We start from the raw sequence: 21,961 nt of genomic DNA, 5'->3' as shown, positions 1-21,961 counted from the left end.
GTTAGGGATTGAACTTGCATCATTTCATCTTTCAATTGCAACAAAGGAATAGAAATCCTAATAGGTAGCCCATGGCTCTCTCTTCCACAAGAAGAAGTAGCCAATTGTGTGATACCTCTAGGCTCTTTCGTATTCCACAAGTGTGTGGTTGAAAGTGAGATTAGGGCATGTTTGCTTAGTGTCACTTTTTCTCCTACACACCATGCAATTACCAATATTTTTTAAAATTCTGGAGCTATATATGCTATCTCACATGAAGGTTTGTGTTTTCTTTTCCTTCTAGTATTGTTTTGTTATTTCACTCATTATAAGATCACATTAGATTATTTTTATGTAGTTTTTATAGTTTTTTATATATATTTATAGCCTATTGCTGCTATGATTTCTATATCCCTATGTAGTTTTTCCTATCCATGTACAAAAACTTTAAATTTTTTGACTTTTCCAGATGATAGCATAGAAATCTAGAATATTGCACACATACTATCAGCATGGGCATGCTAGCACTTGAGTCAATGAGCTTCTAGATCTACTTTGCATGTTTTCTATTGTATCCTCTTCAATATATATGTATATATATATATATATTCCCAACTCCATTAATGTGGTATAAGTTTATAGTGCCTTAAATTTATTTATACATGAGAAATCCCTTGCTTAAAACTAATGATTCAAGACCAAATCATCAAATGTAATGCTACATTACAATGTATTTTGTTAAGATGTCAAAAAATATTAGATAAATAATATAGCTATAATAGTCATGTTATAACAAGAAGTTGTGAAATGCCTATAATGTGAAAACATATGATTTGTCACTTTTAAGATTACTTGCTCTGTAAAAGAGGCAACAAGCTGTGAAATGCCTCCATTACTCTTTGCTCTTCCCCTCTCACAACCCAACCTTTCTCCACTTCGTCCATTGCTAACTCATCTGCCCATGCCCATCTATTCGACGATGCAAAGACACCTACCCATGCCCATCTACCCTTTTCAAGCTTTGGTAGATTTTCCACAGATAGTATAGTTCCTTTCTTAAGGAACTTCAAACTCAATGTCATTTGTGGAACAACACAATTTATAAGAAAACAGAACATGATGGTATCGCCGTTGGATGAACACATGGACCATAAATTGCGGTCAGCGAAAGAGTTAACGACCACAAGATTCGGAGTGAGCAAGGAGTCTACAAGTGAGGACGCAACAGGGACTACGCGAGTACATATTCTTATTTCTCTTGGGCATTTCTGCAAATTTCTTGAACAATATTCAGTCAATGCGCAATCAGATGAAAATAATTAAAAAAATTATTTCTAGAATTATTACCTGTATTGTTCGAAAACAACTTTCAATGGCCAATCCCTTGTTTGCTCTGAGTTCCACCCATCTCAATTTCTTCATTCGCTCCAAACTTTGAATACTGGGCACATCCCAGCGGGTCTCTACTCTCAAGCTTTCCAACCTTGTGCAACATTCTAACCCTTCAATTTTCTGAATTTGGTAGCTACCACCTAGTTCAAATTCTCTGAGAGAAGTCGAACATGCTAAGCTAGGAAGCTCATCCAATTCTGGGCAGAAACTTATGTGCAGGCGTTCAAGATTCACCAGATCACAAGGAACACTTATGTTCTTCAACATTTTACAATATTTCAATTCTATTGACTTGATTGTCGTTGGCAATGCTTCGATCTCCGTTAAATGATCAATAGAAGAAAGATAGAGACTCTCAAGGTGGGGATAATGGTGTTCAGGAATTGAAATCCTGAACACTTCTGTCTGTGATAGACTTATATCCTTCAGGTTACTCAATCCAAAAGGAAATGATGCAGCCTCAAAGTCTAATTTGATTGGGCACTCTATTGTTAAATGCTCTAAAAGTTGAAGACGCTCCATAGAGTGCGGTAAACATTTGAGGTTGGGAGAGTAAAATATTGAAAGATTCCTCAAGGAAGACAAGTCTCCAAGGGAGATCGGTAAGCTTGTCAAAAGCTCACTTCCTATGCTCATCTCTCGTAGCTTGCTTAATTGACCAATTTTAATTGGTATCTCTTTTAGCCTCTCTGCCCCTTCTAAATAGAGCTCTCTCAAGGACGCCTGATTTGTGATATGAGAAGGCAACTCTTCCAATTGCTCGCACCTACAAAGATTTATATACTTGAGGTTTTTGATGTGTTGGAAATCCTCTGACGTAAGTATGAGCTGACTACAGGACTCTAAATCAAGATGTTGCAGGAGCATCAGCTTCTTAAAAGAATCTGGCAACATCCTCAATTTGGTGCAGCCACTCAAATCTAGAAATTGCAAATTTCTCAGGTTGCCAAATCTGGTGGGTAGTGATGCTAGCTGATGACAGGCACTTAATTGCAAGTGCTCCAATGACTGAAGACGGCAAAATCCTTCTGGGAGGCTCTTTAAATTGAAGCCTACAGTGATTACAATCTTTTTCAACACACTAAGACGTCCGATTGAGTCTGGAAATCTTTGGAATTTGTTGCATCCTGAAATAACTAACACTCTTAGCCGCACAGGAGCCTGCAACACATTTCCGTATAGAGAAACACAAAATATTCAACAAATACTCAAAAAAATGAATTATAGATTTAATAGAGTTGAAAGAGAGGATGCTTACATCGTTGTCAGCCTTCCACAGCTCTTTTAAGTGATGTTCCCCTGCATAATAGTCTTCGTAGAGTTCTAGAACGCACAAATTTTTCAATGAAAGCCGTGAGGGGAGATTTCTCTGCCCAATTTCGAACCAGCGAAACCAGACCAGCTCTGTTGATACTTCACAAAGTACCTTATTAAAATAATCTCCTCTAATCACAAAAATCTTTGGTTCAAAGAAAGAAGGTGCGAGTGACAAATTTTCTCCGATGGGATTGCCAATCTGGGATTGCCCATCGCTACCTCGTCCGAGCTGACCCTGCTGGAACGTCTCATTATTGGGAAGGGCTTTCCGTGCTGGATAGGAATTGCATTAAATAATAAGAAAAAATGTCGAACAATTAAAATTAAATAAAAACCAAAGAAACAAAGTACAGAGACACCCAATTACCAGTTTTGTAAACCAAGTCATCATACTGCTTGGGGCAGCCATTATTCCTTGTATGTCATCTCTTTTCTGAAACTGAGAAAAAGGATAGAGACACCCAAACACCCTTATACCCATATTTCGTTTCTGCAATAAAAACAACCCAAAATTTTATATAAATGAAAATAAATTTATTGGCAGGTAAGTTGTTAAGCCGATCTGATTAAAAAATTGATATTGCTTTCACAAACAGCTGTTTAACTCATAAATAAATAAAATTAAATAAATTATTAGACAAAACATCCATTGAGATACATGTGTCTCAACCTTGCAATTTTTGGTAAATTGTTCCAAATGTAGTTGGGAGGTTTCCCATGTGTCGGTGCCTTGGAAAAAGGTATAAGAGTTGTTAAAAGATGCCTTGTCCATAGTATAATATAGGAGGGCCATTTTTAGAGATTATATGACACATTTCATGTTGGTTATGAGGGTCAAAAATAGGGGATAATAGTTTGGACGTGAGTAACTACTTTTAACCTAGTTTTCTTATCTTGGAAAAAACAAATGTCAAGGGTGGGCAACACATGTCATGGAGGTTTTGCCCATGGTATTGTAAAACCACAAATGGTTTCCAAGTTGTAAAATTCTTATATAATGAGGGCTTGGAGAGGAGTTTGTATTATGGAGTTTTTGTTTGCAAGGTTGGGTGCTAGAAGGATGCTAGTGAAGTCTCTCTGAGCTTGATTTGAGGTGATGCTCTTGTAAAAACTTGCATTGCAAGTGTATTGTAATTTCTTGTTGATTTGTTAATATACTATGCAAGTTTTAGAGTGTGGGGTTTTTCACCCGTATGGGTTTTCCCAACGATAATCACTGTGTTATGTGTTTCTTGTTTTACTTCTACTCTATTTGCTTCTTGTGATCTCTATGATAGTTAAGTTGAAATTTGCAAAATCGTCCTCTCAAGATTAGCGTAGGAAGCGTTTCCGCACACCTTTGCTTCCTTACAAGTGGTATCAGAGCCTGACCAGTTTTGGTTCTATTTGTTGGGTACAGGGTTTTTTGAGCTAATCAAGGTTTGAGTGGGAGCTTGTGCAGAGTATTTCATTTCTGTATTGCAGGATCGTAAAGATGGCAAGTATATCAGGGAGGATTGATGTAGAGAAGTTTTCTGGCACAAACTTTGAAATGTGGAAGTTGAAGATGGAAGATCTATTGATTGATCGAGATCTATGGGATGCAGTCGATGAGAATAAGTCAAGGCTCGCAGATCCGACTTTAGCTGCACAATATGATGTAATGGATAGAAAAGCTACAGGTCTCATAAGATTGTGCCTTGCAGACTCAATTCTGATTAATGTCCACGAAGAATCTACTGCAAAGAAGCTTTGGAAGAAGCTAAGTGAGATCTACCAAGCAAAATCACTTGTGAATAAAATTTTCTTGAGGAAGAAGTTGCATTCCTTGAGAATGGAAGAAGGTGGACGAATTTCTGAGTATCTAGAAAGTTTTAATATGTTGGTGACTCAGTTGACCTCAGTTGGGGTACCAATGGATGAAGAAGAAAGGTGCCAAATCCTACTATGTTCGTTGCCAGACTCATGGGAGAGCCTTGTGATGGCCATAGGGAGCACTGCAGTCGTCTTGAAGATGGAGGATGTTGTTAGTTCTCTACTTTCTGAGGAGACGAGAAGGAAGGTTTCTCTGAATGCCAAAGAGGCTCTGAGTGTTCGAGGAAGACGAAAAGAAAGAGGCAAGAATGAAAAGCAGAATGGCTGTTCTAAGTCCAAGAATAAGGGGAGATCAAAATCTCCTGGTAAGTCCAAGGTAATTTGCTAGAATTGTGGAAAGCCCGGACATTTTTGAAACGACTGTAAAGAAGAAAAGAAGAAAAAGAAGAAGAAGCAAGATTTTGATTCTGAGTCCGAGAAGGAAGATGGAGATGCTTTTATTGCAGCCTTGGCCACTCGTGCAGGTGACAATGCATGGTTGATAGACTCAGGTGCATCTTTCCACATGACTCCTATTAGAAACTGGTTTAGTAAGTATGAAAAGTTTGATGGTGGTAAGGTGTATTTGGGTGATAAATCCTTTCTTGATATTGTTGGTTGTGGAAGTGTTCATGTTAAATTTTCTGATGGTAGAACTAGAAGATTTGATGGTGTCTTGCATATCCCGGGACTAGCAAGAAATTTGTTATCTGTTAGCAAACTAATAGATGCGAGTGTGCATGTACAGTTTTCTGAAGCAGGTGTGAAAATGGTGAGAGGTGCTATGGTAATAGCAAGAGGAAGCAGAATGGGTACATTGTACCAACTTGATGCATGCACAGTTGAGTGCAATAGCACTTCTGATAAGACTATGATAAAGACTATGTTGGAAAAGGAGAGGGTGTCTCTTTCAGCAAATGGTCATGGTTTTTGGGTACCCAAGGGTGCTCTGTCTACTGAATCAAAGTTACCTGTAGAGAAGACAATGTTGTGGAACCTGAGACTCGGCCACATAGGTGAGAAGGGTCTACGAACTTTGAAAAATAAGAACCTTGTTAATGGGTTGAATGATTGCAATCTTGAATTTGATTTTTGTGAGCATTGCATTTATGGAAAACAAAACTGTATTCAGTTTTACTCCAGTTCTTATAAGTCTTCAAGTATTTTGGATCTAATCCATTCAGATGTATTTGGGTATAGGGTTTTTTGAGCTAATCAAGGTTTGAGTGGGAGCTTGTGCAGAGTATTTCATTTTTGTATTGTAGGATCGTAAAGATGGCAAGTATATCAGGGAGGATTGATGTAGAGAAGTTTTCTGGCACAAATTTTGAAATGTGGAAGCTGAAGATGGAAGATCTATTGATTGATCGAGATCTATGGGATGCAGTCGATGAGAATAAGTCGAGGCCCGCAGATCCGACTTTAGTTGCACAATATGATGTAAAGGATAGAAAAGCTAAAGGTCTCATAAGATTGTGCCTTGCAGACTCAATTCTGATTAATGTCCACGAAGAATCTATTGCAAAGAAGCTTTGGAAGAAGCTAAGTGAGATCTACCAAGCAAAATCACTTGTGAATAAAATTTTCTTGAGGAAGAAGTTGCAATCCTTGAGAATGGAAGAAGGTGGACGAATTTCTGAGTATCTGGAAAGTTTTAATATGTTGGTGACTCAGCTGACCTTAGTTGGGGTACCAATGGATGAAGAAGAAAGGTGCCAAATCCTGCTATGTTCGTTGCCAAACTCATGGGAGAGCCTTGTGATGGCCATAGGGAGCACTGCAGTCGTCTTGAAGATGGAGGATGTTGTTGGTTCTCTACTTTCTAAGGAGATGAGAAGGAAGGTTTCTCTGAATGCCAAAGAGGCTCTGAGTGTTCGAGGAAGACCAAAAGAAAGAGGGAAGAATGAAAAGCAGAATGGTTATTCTAAGTCCAAGAATAAGGGGAGATCAAAATCTCCTGGTAAGTCCAAGGTAATTTGCTGGAATTGTGGAAAGCCCGGACATTTCTGAAAGGACTGTAAAGAAGAGAAGAAGAAAAAGAAGAAAAAGAAGAAGAAGCAAGATTCTGATTCTGAGTCCAAGAAGGAAGATGGAGATGCTTTTATTGTAGCCTTGGCCACTCGTGCAGGTGACAATGCATGGTTGATAGACTCAGGTGCATCTTTCCACATGACTCCTATTAGAAATTGGTATAGTAAGTATGAAAAGTTTGATGGTGGTAAGGTGTATTTGGGTGATAACTCCTTTCTTGATATTGTTGGTTGTGGAAGTGTTCATGTTAAATTTTCTGATGGTAGAACTAGAAGATTTGATGGTGTGTTGCATATCCTGGGACTAGCAAGAAATTTGTTATATGTTAGCAAACTAATAGATGCGGGTGTGTATGTACAGTTTTCTGAAGCAGGTGTGAAAATGGTGAGAGGTGCTATGGTAATAGCAAGAGGAAGCAGAATGGGTACATTGTACCAACTTGATGCATGCACAGTTGAGTGCAATATCACTTCTGATAAGACTATGATAAAGACTATGTTGGAAAAGGAGAGGGTGTCTCTTTCAGCAGATGGTCATGGTTTTTGGGTAGCCAAGGGTGCTCTGTCTACCGAATCAAATTTGCCTGCAGAGAAGACAATGTTGTGACACCTGAGACTTGGTCACATAGGTGAGAAGGGTCTACAAACTTTGAAAAATAAGAACCTTGTTAATGGGTTGAATGATTGCAATCTTGAATTTGATTTTTGTGAGCATTGCGTTTATGGAAAACAAAACCATATTCAGTTTTACTCCAGTTCTTATAAGTCTTCAAGTGTTTTGGATCTAATCCATTCGGATGTATTTGGGTATAGGGTTTTTTGAGCTAATCAAGGTTTGAGTGGGAGCTTGTGCAGAGTATTTCATTTTTGTATTGCAGGATCGTAAAGATGGCAAGTATATCAGGGAGGATTGATGTAGAGAAGTTTTCTGGCACAAACTTTGAAATGTGGAAGCTTAAGATGGAAGATCTATTGATTGATCGAGATCTATGGGATGCATTCGATGAGAATAAGTCGAGGCTCGCAGATCTGACTTTAGCTGCACAATATGATGTAATGGATAGAAAAGCTAAAGGTCTCATAAGATTGTGCCTTGCAGACTCAATTCTGATTAATGTCCACGAAGAATCTACTGCAAAGAAGCTTTGGAAGAAGCTAAGTGAGATCTACCAAGCAAAATCACTTGTGAATAAAATTTTCTTGAGGAAGAAGTTGCATTCCTTGAGAATGGAAGAAAGTGGAAGAATTTCTGAGTATCTGGAAAGTTTTAATATGTTGGTGACTCAGTTGACCTCAGTTGGGGTACCAATGGATGAAGAAGAAAGGTGCCAAATCCTGCTATGTTCGTTGCTAGACTCATGGGAGAGCCTTGTGATGGCCATAGGGAGCACTGCAGTCGTCTTGAAGATGGAGGATGTTATTGGTTCTCTACTTTCTGAGGAGATGAGAAGGAAGGTTTCTCTGAATGCCAAAGAGGCTCTGAGTGTTCGAGGAAGACGAAAAGAAAGAGGCAAGAATGAAAAGCAGAATGGCTGTTCTAAGTCCAGGAATAAGGGGAGATCAAAATCTCCTGGTAAGTCCAAGGTAATTTGTTGGAATTGAGGAAAGCCTAGACATTTCCGAAAGGACTGTAAAGAAGAAAAGAAGAAAAAGAAGAAAAAGAAGAAGAAGCAAGATTCTGATTCTGAGTCCAAGAAGGAAGATGGAGATGCTTTTATTGCAGCCTTGGCCACTCATGCAGGTGACAATGCATGGTTGATAGACTCAGGTGCATCTTTCCACATGACTCCTATTAGAAACTAGTTTAGTAAGTATGAAAAGTTTGATGGTGGTAAGGTGTATTTGGGTGATAACTCCTTTCTTGATATTGTTGGTTGTGGAAGTGTTCATGTTAAATTTTCTGATGGTAGAACTAGAAGATTTGATGTTGTCTTGCATATCCCGGGACTAGCAAGAAATTTGTTATCTGTTAGCAAACTAATAGATGCGGGTGTGCATGTACAGTTTTCTGAAGTAGGTGTGAAAATGGTGAGAGGTGCTATGGTAATAGCAAGAGGAAGCAGAATGGGTACATTGTACCAACTTGATGAATGCACAGTTGAGTGCAATAACACTTCTGATAAGACTATGATAAAGACTATGTTGGAAAAGGAGAGGGTGTCTCTTTAAGCAGATGTGTTGGGAAAAATGGTGTCTCAACCTTGCATTTATGTGAGGTTACTATTTATAGTAAGTTTTCATTTGAGCACGAAATAGTGCGAAACTCTCCCTGAAGCTTCTGGTTGGCTAGATAAGCATTCCGGTAAAGTTTCGTCGCAAGGTCACAGCTAGTTTTGAAGATATTAAAGTTTTCATCTTGGAGGGGTGCAATAAAATGTTTAAACTTAATTTTGGGGACTTTAGAGGCTCCGAAACGCCTTGAAAAGTTGTCGTAACCGGCCAAGCGGGTTATGAGGTGATAGAGCACTTCCCGAGCTTTCCGGCGCTTCAAACGGTTCGTCAATCGGACACTCGGTTCTCAAGTTATGGCCTCCGGAAGTTTGTACTCCTGAAATAGGAAAAATAATTTGTATCGGATACATAAATGAGCTGTAAAAGGGAGCGACACGTGTTGATGTGTGCTTTAACATGTCATAGAAGGGAGATAAGGTCGGCTACACCTTATTGGGTGGTTTTAGCCCATGGTTTTGTAATACCGTTTGACGGTTTCTTGTATTGTATCTCCTATTTATGAGGTGTGTGAGATAGAGGTTGTGTGTAAGAGTCTTATGGCTATTGAGTTGTCTCTGAATCTCTGATTAGTGCTACTCCTGCGAAGAGCTTGCTCTGCAAGTATTTTGTAATCTGTTTTTGATTGCTGAATAAAATATTGAGCTGCTTTTGGAGGGTGGGGTTTTTCTCCCGAAAGGGTTTTCCCCACGTAAATCATTGTGTTGTGGTATGATTGCTATTATATCTATTTCTATTTTCTGTAACTGTTGTAATGATCTGAAAAAGTTTTGCATTACCCTCCTCTCAAGGTTAGTGTAGGAAGTTGTTTCCGCTACTTAACTTCCTTACAAGTGGTATCAGAGCCTGATCACCTTTGGTTTCAATTGTGGGCAGTTGGGTTTTTTGAACTAATCCAGATTTGAGTGGGAGCTTGTGCAGAAGACACTTTTTGATCTTGTTGCAGGAATTTTCAGATGGCGAGTTCGTCAGGGAGAATAGAGGTGGAGAAATTTAATGGAAGTAATTTTGAGATGTGAAAGTTGAAGATGGAAGATCTGCTAATAGATCGAGATCTTTGGGATGCTGTTGATGCGAATGTCCAAAGACCCTCAGATCCTACTGCGGCAGCTCAGTATGATGTTATGGACCGAAAAGCCAAGGGTCTAATCAGACTGTGCCTGACAGACTCTGTTCTAATCAATGTCCATGAAGAGAACTCTGCAAAGAAGTTATGGACTAAGCTTGGTGAGATGTATCAAGTGAAATCTTTATTAAATCAAATTTTCTTAAGAAAGAAATTGTATTCCTTGAAGATGGAAGAGGGTGGACGAATTGCAGACCACCTGGAAGCATTCAATATGATTGTGGCTCAATTAGTATCCGTCGGTGTTAAGATGGATGAGGAGGAAAAATGTCAGATCTTGCTTTGCTCTTTGCCTGATTCGTGGGATTCTCTTGTTATGGCTATCGGTAGTACTTCTGTTGTTTTGAAATCTGAAGACGTGGTGGGTGCCCTACTCGGTGAAGAGATGCGAAGGAAGGTATCCATCAGTTCAAAGGAAGCCCTAACCGTTCGTGGAAGACCTAAAGAGAAAGGCAAGAAGAATGAGAAGCGTGGCAAGTCCAAATCCAAAGGGAGATCGAAATCTCCTGGAAAGTCCAAAGTCATTTGCTGGAATTGCGGTAAACCGGGTCACATCCGTAAGGACTGCAAAGAAGAAAAGAAGAAGAAAAAGAAAAAGTTCGATTCTGATTCTGAGTCCGACAAAGAAGATGGCGATGCATTTATTGCGGCTTTGGCGACCCATGCAGGTAATGATGCCTGGCTAATTGACTCAGGTGCATCTTTTCATATGACTTCCAATAGAGATTGGTTTTCTGAATATGAAGGATTTAATGGAGGTAAGGTGTACTTGGGTGATGATTCACATTTAGACATTGTTGGTCGAGGTAAAGTTAGAATCAGGTTTTCTGATGGTAGAATAAAAAGGATTAATGGTGTGTTGCATATCCTTGGATTAAAACGAAACTTGTTATCTGTGAGCAAACTAATAGATGCAGGTGTGCAGGTAGTCTTTTCTGAAACAGGATGTAAGATGATTAAGGGTGCTATGGTAGTTGCTAGAGGTGTCAGGTTTGGCACTTTGTATAAGCTTGAAGCATACATTGTTGAGTGTAATAGCACTTCTGTAAAAAGTAAATCTGTGGATACCTCACTGGAAGATTTGAAGGTTTCACCTTCAGCAGATGGAAATGGTTTTTGGGTACCTAAGGGTGCTCTTTCGTCTGAAGCAAAGTTACCTGCAGAGAAGACTATGTTATGGCACCAGAGACTTGGCCACATTGGAGAAAAGGGTCTAAGGACCTTGAAAAATAAAAACCTTGTTGAAGGTTTGAATGACTGTAACCTTGACTTTGATTTCTGTGAGCATTGCATTTATGGAAAACAAAACCGCGTTCAGTTTTACTCGAGTTCTCATAAAACTTGTGGTGTTTTGGATCTTATCCATTCTGATGTGTTTGGTCCAGTAGATGTCTTTTCGATTGGAAAATCCACATATTATGTTTCATTTATTGATGATTTTAGTAGAAGGACATGGGTTTATTTTCTAAAGAGTAAATCTGAAGTTTTTAGTCGTTTTAAAGAATTTAAAGCAATGGTTGAGTTGCAGACTGGAAAGAAAATAAAATGTTTGAGAACTGATAATGGCGGTGAGTTTTGCTCTAATGATTTTGATAGATTCTGTAAAGACTGTGGAATTAATAGATAGAAGACAACTCCGTATTCTCCACAGCAGAATGGAGTTGCAGAAAGAATGAACAGGACACTGATGGAGAAGGCTAGGAGTATGTTGAGTGGTGCTGGTCTCGAACAAAAGTTTTGGGCTGAAGCTGTTGCCACTGCTTGCTACCTGATTAACAGGTCTCCTACATCAGCTCTTGTTGATAAAACACCTATGGAAGCATGGTCAGGTCACAAGCCTTCATTGAGACATCTTAGAGTTTTTGGTTGTGAGGCATATGCACATGTGCCAAAGGAGAAGCGAACAAAGTTGGAGAACAAGGCTGTGAAATGTATCTTCATCGGGTATAGTTATGGTGTGAAAGGATACAAGCTTTGGGACCCTGTTGCACAAAAGGTAATTCACAGTAGAAGTGTTATTTTTAGAGAAATTAAGTCTCCTTCTGTTACATTGCAGCCAGAACAGACTAAAAAAGAAGATGTGATTCAACTTCCTTCTACACCTGAAAGAGTTGAATCGAGACCCCTAGATAGGCAAGAATTTGAGGAGAGCTCGTCTAGCTCTGAATCTTCAGAAGAGGAGGAAGAACCTCCAACTCAGCTTGTTCGAAGGTCTACAAGACATAGACAACCACCTGAAAGGTATTCACCTGATGATTGGAGATGTATTTTTGCTCTGAATACTAGTGTGGATGAACCGAAATCTGTAGAAGAGACATTAGGTATGAATGATGTAGAATCCTGGAAGATTGCTATGGAGGAAGAAATGGCAGCTTTGAAAAAGAATGATACATGGGATCTTGTACCATTGCCTGAAGGACGAAAACCTGTTGGTTGTAAATGGGTGTTCAAGAAAAAGATTGGTTCAGATGGAAGCATTGAGAAGTATAAAGCAAGGTTGGTTGCAAAAGGCTACTCTCAGGTTGAGGGTGTTGATTACGGTGAGATATTTTCTCCTGTTGCAAAAATGACGTCCATTAGATTTTTGCTTTCTATTGCTACTGCTTATGATTTAGAGGTTGAGCAAATGGATGTGAAAACTGCTTTCCTTCATGGTGATTTGGAGGAAGATATTTATATGACACAGCCGGAGCACTATGTGGTGAAAGGCAAAAGTAATTTGGTCTGTAAATTGAAGAAATCTTTGTATGGCCTCAAACAAAGTCCTAGGATGTGGTACCAGAAATTTGATACATATGTGTTGAGTTTGGGATTTGAACGTTCTAAATCAGATCACTGTGTTTATTATAAATCTTATGGTGATCATTTCTTATTCATTGCATTGTATGTTGATGATATGTTATTCATTGGCAAAGGGAAAGGTATGATTTCAGAACTGAAATCTCAGCTCGCTGCTAAATTTGAAATGAAAGATCTTGGTGCAGCAAAGCACATTCTTGGGATGGAAATTAGAAGAGATAGGGTGAACAGAAAGCTATGGCTAGGCCAGAGTAAGTATGTGAATTTAGTGTTACAGAGGTTCAACATGCAAAATTGTAGACCATTGAGTGTTCCTTTTACAGTTGGAATGAAACTATCCATTTCAGATTGTCCTACATCCCCATTGGAGATGAAAGACATGAGCAGAGTGCCTTACGAGAGTGCGGTTGGAAGCTTGATGTATGCTATGGTCTGTACTAGACCAGACATTGCCCAAGCACTGGGAGTACTTTCTAGATATATGTCTAATCCTGGTAGAGTTCATTGGGATGCAGTCAAAAGAGTCTTTAGATATTTGAAGGGTACTTCAGAGTATTCTTTGTGTTATCATGGTAATTCAGTTGGAGACATGACTTCCCTTGATATCCATGGTTATGTGGATTCAGATTGGGCAGGTGATATTGATAGAAGAAGATCCACCAGTGCTTATGTGTTTACTTTGTTTGGTGGTGCAATTAGTTGGATGAGTAAGCGACAGGCTGTGGTTGCTCTATCCACTATTGAAGCAGAGTATATGGCAGCTACTCATGCTTGTAAAGAGGCCATTTGGCTTAAGAGACTGTGTTCGGATATTGGAATAAAACAAGGTACAGTGACAATTTACTGTGACAGTCAGAGTGCAATTAGCCTAGCTAAGAACCCGACATTTCATGCCCGGACCAAACATATTGATGTTCAGTATCATTTTGTTAGAGATATGGTCGAAGATGGTAGGGTGAAGCTGGTTAAGGTGGACACTTTGATGAATGTTGCAGATGCTTTAACTAAGGCTGTGAGCACAGAGAAGTTCAGATGGTGTTCAGAGTCTATGGGCCTTATGGGCCCTAGCAATTGATTCATTGTGTTGACATTCCCTTCCGCTCATGCAAGGTGTTCGACAAGTGGGAGATTTGTTGGGAAAAATGGTGTCTCAACCTTGCATTTATGTGAGGTTACTATTTATAGTAAGTTTTCATTTGAGCACGAAATAGTGCGAAACTCTCCTTGAAGCTTCTGGTTGGCTAGATAAGCATTCCGGTAAAGTTTCGTCGCAAGGTCACAGCTAGTTTTGAAGATATTAAAGTTTTCATCTTGGAGGGGTGCAATAAAATGTTTAAACTTAATTTTGGGGACTTTAGAGGCTCTGAAACGCCTTGAAAAGTTGTCGTAACCGGCCAAGCTGGTTACGAGGTGATAGAGCACTTCGCGAGCTTTCCGGCGCTTCAAACGGTTCGTCAATCGGACACCCGGTTCTCAAGTTATGGCCTCCGGAAGTTTGTACTCCTGAAATAGGAAAAATAATTTGTATCAGATACATAAATGAGCTGTAAAAGGGAGCGACACGTGTTGATGTGTGCTTTAACATGTCATAGAAGGGAGATAAGGTCGGCTACACCTTATTGGGTGGTTTTAGCCCATGGTTTTGTAATACCGTTTGACGGTTTCTTGTATTGTATCTCCTATTTATGAGGTGTGTGAGATAGAGGTTGTGTGTAAGAGTCTTATGGCTATTGAGTTGTCTCTGAATCTCTGATTAGTGCTACTCCTGCGAAGAGCTTGCTCTGCAAGTATTTTGTAATCTGTTTTTGATTGCTGAATAAAATATTGAGCTGCTTTTGGAGGGTGGGGTTTTTCTCCCGAAAGGGTTTTCCCCACGTAAATCATTGTGTTGTGGTATGATTGCTATTATATCTATTTCTATTTTCTGTAACTGTTGTAATGATCTGAAAAAGTTTTGCATTACCCTCCTCTCAAGGTTAGTGTAGGAAGTTGTTTCCGCTACTTAACTTCCTTACAAGATGGTCATGGTTTTTGGGTACCCAAGGGTGCTCTGTCTACCAAATCAAAGTTGCATGCAGAGAAGACAATGTTGTGGCACCTGGGACTCGGCCACATAGGTGAGAAGGGTCTACAAACTTTGAAAAATAAGAACCTTGTTAATGGGTTGAATGATTGCAATCTTGAATTTGATTTTTGTGAGCATTACATTTATGGAAAACAAAACCGTATTCAGTTTTACTCTAGTTCTTATAAGTCTTCAAGTGTTTTGGATCTAATCCATTCGGATGTATTTGGGTACAGGGTTTTTTGAGCTAATCAAGGTTTGAGTGGGAGCTTGTGTAGAGTATTTCATTTCTGTATTGCAGGATCGTAAAGATGGCAAGTATATCAAGGAGGATTGATGTAGAGAAGTTTTCTGGCACAAACTTTGAAATGTGGAAGCTGAAGATGGAAGATCTATTGATTGATCGAGATCTATGGGATGCAGTCGATGAGAATAAGTCGAGGCCCGCAGATCCGACTTTAGCTGCACAATATGATGTAATGGATAGAAAAGCTAAAGGTCTCATAAGATTGTGCCTTGCAGACTCAATTCTGATTAATGTCCATGAAGAATCTATTGCAAAGAAGCTTTGGAAGAAGCTAAGTGAGATCTACCAAGCAAAATCACTTGTGAATAAAATTTTCTTGAGGAAGAAGTTGCATTCCTTGAGAATGGAAGAAGGTGGATGAATTTCTGAGTATCTGGAAAGTTTTAATATGTTGGTGACTCAGTTGACCTTAGTTGGGGTACCAATGGATGAAGAAGAAAGGTGCCAAATCCTGCTATGTTTGTTGCCAGACTCATGGGAGAGCCTTGTGATGACCATAGGGAGCACTGCAGTCGTCTTGAAGATGGAGGATGTTGTTGGTTCTCTACTTTCTGAGGAGATGAGAAGGAAGGTTTCTCTGAATGCCAAAGAGGCTCTGAGTGTTTGAGGAAGACCAAAAGAAAGAGGCAAGAATGAAAAGCAGAATGACTGTTCTAAGTCCAAGAATAAGGGGAGATCAAAATCTCCTGGTAAGTCCAAGGTAAATTTTTGGAATTGTGGAAAGCTCGGATATTTCCGAAAGGACTGTAAAGAAGAAAAGAAGAAAAAGAAGAAGAAGCAATATTCTGATTCTGAGTCCAAGAAGGAAGATGGAGATGCTTTTATTGCAGCCTTGGCCACTCATGCAGGTGACAATGCATGGTTGATAGACTCAGGTGCATCTTTTCACATGACTCCTATTAGAAACTGGTTTAGTAAGTATGAAAGGTTTGATGGTGGTAAGGTGTATTTGGGTGATAACTCCTTTCTTGATATTGTTGGTCGTGGAAGTGTTCATGTTAAATTTTCTGATGGTAGAACTAGAAGATTTGATGGTGTCTTGCATATCCTGGGACTAGCAAGAAATTTGTTATCTGTTAGCAAACTAATAGATGCGGGTGTGCATGTACAGTTTTCTGAAGTAGGTGTGAAAATGGTGAGAGGTGCTATGGTAATAGCAAGAGGAAGCAGAATGGGTACATTGTACCAACTTGATGCATGCACAGTTAAGTGCAATAGCACTTCTAATAAGACTATGATAAAGATTATGTTGGAAAAGGAGAGGGTGTCTCTTTCAGCAAGTGGTCATGGTTTTTGGGTACCCAAGGGTGCTCTGTCTACCGAATCAAAGTTGCCTGCAGAGAAGACAATGTTGTGGAACCTGAGACTCGGCCACATAGGTGAGAAAGGTCTACGAACTTTGAAAAATAAGAACCTTGTTAATGGGTTGAATGATTGCAATCTTGAATTTGATTTTTGTGAGCACTGCATTTATGGAAAACAAAACCGTATTCAGTTTTACTCCAGTTCTTATAAGTCTTCAAGTGTTTTGGATCTAATCCATTCGGATGTATTTGGTCCAATTGATGTTTCTTCTATTGGTAAATCAGTTTATTATGTTTCTTTCATTGATGATTTCGGTAGAAGAACATGGGTTTATTTTCTTAAGAGTAAAGTTGAAGTTTTTAGTCATTTCAAAGAATTTAAAGCAATGGTTGAGTTGCAGACTGGAAAGAAAATAAAATGTTTAAGGACCTTGATGGAGAAGGCTAGGAGTATGGAGTTGCAGAAAGAATGAACAGGACCTTGATGGAGAAGGCTAGGAGTATGCTAAGTGGTGCTGGTCTAGAACAAAAGTTCTGGGTTGAAGCTGTAGCCACTGCTTGCTACCGATAAACAGGTCTCCTACATCAGCTCTTGTTGATAAAACGCCAATGGAAGTGTGGTCGGGCCACAAGCCTTCATTTAGTCATTTGAGAGTTTTTGGTTGTGAGGCATATGCTCATGTGCCAAAGGAGAAGCGGACAAAATTGGATAACAAAGCTGTTAAATGTATACTCATTGGATACAGTTATAGTGTGAAAGGATACAAGCTTTGGGATCCTGTTGCACAAAAGGTATTTTATTCTAGAAGTGTTATTTTTAGAGAAACTAAGTCTTCTTCTATTACAGTGCAGCTAGAACAAAAGGAAGAAAAGAAAGATGTGATTCAACTGCCTACTACACCTGAAAAAGTTGAATCGAGGCCCGTAGAAAGATAGGAAGTTGATGAGAGCTCTACGAGTTCTGAATCATCAGAGGAAGAAGAAGAACCTAAACCTGAACTTGTTTGACGATCTATTAGACAAAGAAAACCACCTGAAAGGTATGGATATTCTCCTGATGATTGGATATGCATATTTTCTTTGAATGCTAATATTGATGAACCGAAATCTGTAGAAGAGGCTCTTGGTATGAATGATTCAGAGTCCTGGAAAATTGCCATGGATGAAGAGATGGCAGCCCTTAAGAAGAATGACACATGGGACCTTGTACCATTGCCTGAAGGACAAAAGCCTGTTGGTTGCAAATGGGTGTTCAAAAGGAAGATAGGTTTAGATGGAAGAATAGAGAAGTACAAGGCATGTTTGGTTGCAAAAGGTTACTCCCAGGTTGAGGGAGTAGATTATGGTGAGATTTTTTCTCCTGTAGCCAAAATGACATCCATTCGTTTCTTGCTTTCTATTATAGCAGCTTATGATCTAGAGGTTGAACAAATGGATGTAAAAACTGCTTTCCTTCATGGAGATTTGGAGGAAGAAATTTATATGACACAGCCAGAGCACTATGTGGTAAAAGGTAAAAGTAATTTGGTCTGTAAGTTGAAGAAATCCTTGTATGGTTTAAAACAAAGTCCTAGGATGTGGTACCAGAAGTTTGATACATATGTATTGAGTTTGGGGTTTGTGCGGTCTAAATCTGATCACTATATATATTTCAAATCTGATGGTGATCATTTCCTGGTTATTGCCTTGTTGATGACATGTTGTTTATTGGGAAAGGAAAAGGTTTGATTGTAGAATTAAAATTTCAACTCTCGGCAAAATTTGATATGAAAGATCTTGGTGCAGCAAGACACATTCTAGGAATGGAGATTGTAAGAGATAGACAAAACAAAAAGCTTTGGCTAGGCCAGAGTAAGTATGTTGGTACTATTCTGAGAAGATTTAATATGCAAGATTCTAGACCATTGAGTGTTCCTGTTACAATGGGAACAAAGATTTCTAGTTCACAGTGTCCTACATCCCCATTGGAGATGGAAGAGATGAGTCGAGTACCATATCAAAGTGCTGTTGGAAGTTTGATGTATGCTATGGTTTGTACAAGACCAGATATTGCCCAAGCAGTGGGAGTTCTTTCCCATTACATGTCTAATCCAGGAAGAGCACATTGGGATGCAGTAAAAAGAGTTTTTAGATACTTGCGGGGTACCACAGAGTACTCTATATGTTTTCATGGAACAGGAAATGAACATTCCTTGGATATTAGAGGCTTTGTGGATTCAGACTGGGCTAGTGATGTTGATAGAAGAAGACCCACTAGTGCATATGTGTTTACATTATTTGGTGGTGCAATTAGCTGGATGAGCAAGCGATAGGCTATGGTCGCTTTGTCCACTACAGAGGCAGAGTATATGGCAGCTACTCATGCTTGCAAAGAAGCCATTTGGCTTAAGAGATTGTGTTCAGATATAGAGTTTAAATAGGGTGCAGTGACAATTTATAGAGACAGTTAGAGTGCAATCTGCCTAGCGAAGAACCCAACTTTTCATGCGAGGACCAAACACATTGACGTACAATATCATTTTGTGAGAGATATGGTTGAGGATGGTAGGGTGAAGCTGGAGAAGGTAGAAACTTTGGTGAATGTTGCTGATTCATTAACTAAGCCCGTGAGCACAGAGAAGTTCAGATGGTGTTCGGAGTCTATGGGCCTCTTGGCCCCTGACTGTTGAGTCCATGGTAATTTGGATCCCCTAACTCTTGCAAGGTATTTGACAAGTGGGAGAATGTTGAGATACATGTGTCTCAACCTTGCAATTTTTGGTAAATTGTTCCAAATGTAGTTGGGAGGTTTCCCACGTGTCGGTGCCTTGGAAAAAGGTATAAGAGTTGTTAAAAGATGCCTTGTCCATAGTATAATATAGGAGGGCCATTTTCAGAGATTATATGACACATTTCATGTTGGTTATGAGGGTCAAAAATAGGGGATAAGATTTTGGATGTGAGTAACTACTTTTAACCTAGTTTTCTTATCTTGGAAAAAACAAATGTCAAGGGTGGGCAACACATGTCATGGAGGTTTTGCCCATGGTATTGTAAAACCACAAATGGTTTCCAGGTTGTAAAATTCTTATATAATGAGGGCTTGGAGAGGAGTTTGTATTATGGAGTTTTTGTTTGCAAGGCTGGGTGCTAGAAGGATGCTAGTGAAGTCTCTCTGAGCTTGATTTGAGGTGATGCTCTTGTAAAAACTTGCATTGCAAGTGTATTGTAATCTCTTGTTGATTTGTTAATATACTATGCAAGTTTTAGAGTGTGGGGTTTTTCACCCGTATGGGTTTTCCCCATGATAATTGCTGTGTTATGTGTTTCTTGTTTTACTTCTACTCTATTTGCTTCTTGTGATCTCCATGATAGTTAAGTTGAAATTTGCAAAATCGTCCTCTCAAGATTAGCGTAGGAAGCATTTCCGCACACCTTTGCTTCCTTACAACATCTAGGCAGAGAAGGATGTTCTCCTTTCCATTGTCTATTCATAAAATAAATGAAAGTATAACCTCACTTGAGTCTGTTTCTCCGCATTAATAATCTGCTGGGGTAACCAAAGCCGGTAAGGAGAATGCTGACTTGCAATTTGCTTTGCTAAATCTCTTAAGTGATCATGCATTTTTATGCGATTCTTTCCATCAAGTTCAACCAAACATTTATTGAAGAGCTTTTCCCAACCATGCAGACCATTCCATCTTGAGCCATTCCAAACTTCAATTGCCAAACTGTTCTCTTCTCCTAAAAAGAAACAAGCAACATCAAGAAACATTTCTTTCTGTTCATATTCAAGAGCATCATAGCTTACTTTGAGTTTCTCTGTAATATTATCAAGCACTATTCTTAAGATCTCATACAATAAAGACTCCAAATATTCTTTACAGGACTCTCCATGTAATTGTCCTCCAAATATCTTGAGGGACAAGGGTAATCCATTGCAAGCTTCTAAAAACCCTTCAACAAGATCCTCAAATCCGTTGAGGGGAACTAATTTTGAGAATGCATGCCAACAAAAAAGTTGCTTTGCATAAATTGGATCGAGTGCTTTCATTTTATATACACAGGATATGCTCTTGGATCTAAGGACATCATTCTCCTGTGTTGTAACAATAATAAGACTACCCTCTTCAAGACTGTCTTTCATGGGTAAAAGAGCATCCAGCTGGTCCACATGATCCACATCATCTAGAACAATGAGCACTCTAACATATCTCAAAGACCTTGCAAGAAATGCCTTACCTTGCTCTATATTATGAAATTTTGGAGTTGTGATGCTAAGGTCTTTGAGGAGTTGAATCTGCTTCTTCTGCAACATACCTTTAGCTGCACCATCTCTAACTTCAAAAATAAAATTGGACCTCTCCATTAAAGAGGATTTTTTGTTGTATAAGTATTTGGCAAATGTGGTCTTTCCGAAGCCACCCATTCCCCATATTCCCACAATTTGTACACCCTGATCACCACAACCAGATTGGAGTGTATTTATCACAAAGTCTTGTTCTATTTCTTCGAGACCAACTGGATGGTTTGCAACCACTAATGGCACGTTGTTTACTTCTTTTAGTACAATATTCACAATATTCTTCAGCAACCTCATTTCACCACTGAACAAGAAAAACATTGAATAAATAAAATAGAACAAATGATTTAAGAAGTTAAATACATAAAGAGAGAGAACACATATTTATTGAGGTTGGGAGGCCAAACGTTTGGTACTTACTCATTATATTTAATGATTTGGCCAGTGTAAAAAGAGGCATTGCTGAGTGCCATTTTCCACTCTTGAAGTCTTTTTGGGCTGTATCTACCCTTCATTTCATACTGCTCAAAAGCATCAACATAGTGTCCCTTCCCTTGAGCTATATATCTGACATCATTAGGCTCTACATGGTAGAATACAGGAATAATTTTAGCCCCAGTTTTAAGCATAAAATGGAGCTCTGCCAAACACCAGGGTGATTTTGCATAGTTCTTGGAAAAAATTGCTATATGAATCGAGGCACTACACATTGCCGCTTCTAATGTTGTAGGCAAGAAATCGCCATATTTCGACTCCTCAGAATCTAAAAAAGCTGTCACCTCTATCTCCTTGAGGATATTATAGATACTCCTAGCTAGTGTGTCTTTGACATCTGGTCCACGATGATTGATGAACACATCGTAGCGTGGCTTTTGCATGACTTTTGAGGCACAAGTAGGTGCAGGTGGTGCGATTTCATCAAAAGCGCTATCCTTATTCTTTCGCTCACGACCAACTGTAGATGTAGATGCCATAGAATTGGATGGAAGTGAAGGCGATTAAAGCAAAAAGCAAGAAAGCAAGCTTGGTTCTCGAAGAGTTGAAGTGCTAAGTGTTTGCAAAAGAGAGGGAGTTCGTTATGAAACAGATCAAAATTGATCAAACACGGTAGATTGAATGGAAGGAACGCCGAATAATGCGAGAGATGGAGGCTCTTCATACAAGACAAAAAAACCATCTAAAGATGCGGTTTGAAAGCAATGGGAACAGGCTGGGAGCACTGAACTAAGAATTTACCAGATGAGTAGAGAAACGTGGACCCATTTGTGTAGGCATGCTGGCGAAAGACAAGAGAGTGT

The 21,961-nt window shown here is 39.2% G+C and overlaps 1 protein-coding gene across 1 annotated transcript; it reads right to left on the bottom strand.

Moving 5' to 3' along the window:
- Positions 1-827: 827 nt before the first annotated feature.
- Positions 828-21,637, bottom strand: LOC131038989 (disease resistance protein RPV1). Its single transcript, XM_059208965.1, has 6 exons — positions 21,084-21,637; positions 19,881-20,967; positions 3,082-3,178; positions 2,630-2,961; positions 1,327-2,532; positions 828-1,247 (listed from the first exon to the last, which is right to left on the bottom strand). Exons 1-6 carry the CDS (start codon positions 21,635-21,637, stop codon positions 828-830), a joined length of 3,696 nt encoding a protein of 1,231 aa, XP_059064948.1.
- Between the last annotated feature and the right edge of the window lie 324 nt (positions 21,638-21,961).

Source organism: Cryptomeria japonica, chromosome 7, assembly GCF_030272615.1.
Source record: "Cryptomeria japonica chromosome 7, Sugi_1.0, whole genome shotgun sequence".
NCBI lineage: Eukaryota > Viridiplantae > Streptophyta > Pinopsida > Cupressales > Cupressaceae > Cryptomeria > Cryptomeria japonica.
This window is presented reverse-complemented; position numbering and strand designations above follow the sequence as displayed.

What these genes read in the sequence shown, in the direction of transcription:
- LOC131038989 (XM_059208965.1), bottom strand. Translation starts at nt 21,637, where the DNA reads ATGGCATCTACATCTACAGTTGGTCGTGAGCGAAAGAATAAGGATAGC. An exon ending in ATGCGGAGAAACAGACTCAA is followed by an intron (nt 3,179 to 19,880) that starts GTGAGGTTATAC and finishes TTTTTATTGCAG; the next exon opens with AAACGAAATATGGGTATAAG. An exon ending in TGTGGAAGGCTGACAACGAT is followed by an intron (nt 2,533 to 2,629) that starts GTAAGCATCCTC and finishes AATGTGTTGCAG; the next exon opens with GCTCCTGTGCGGCTAAGAGT.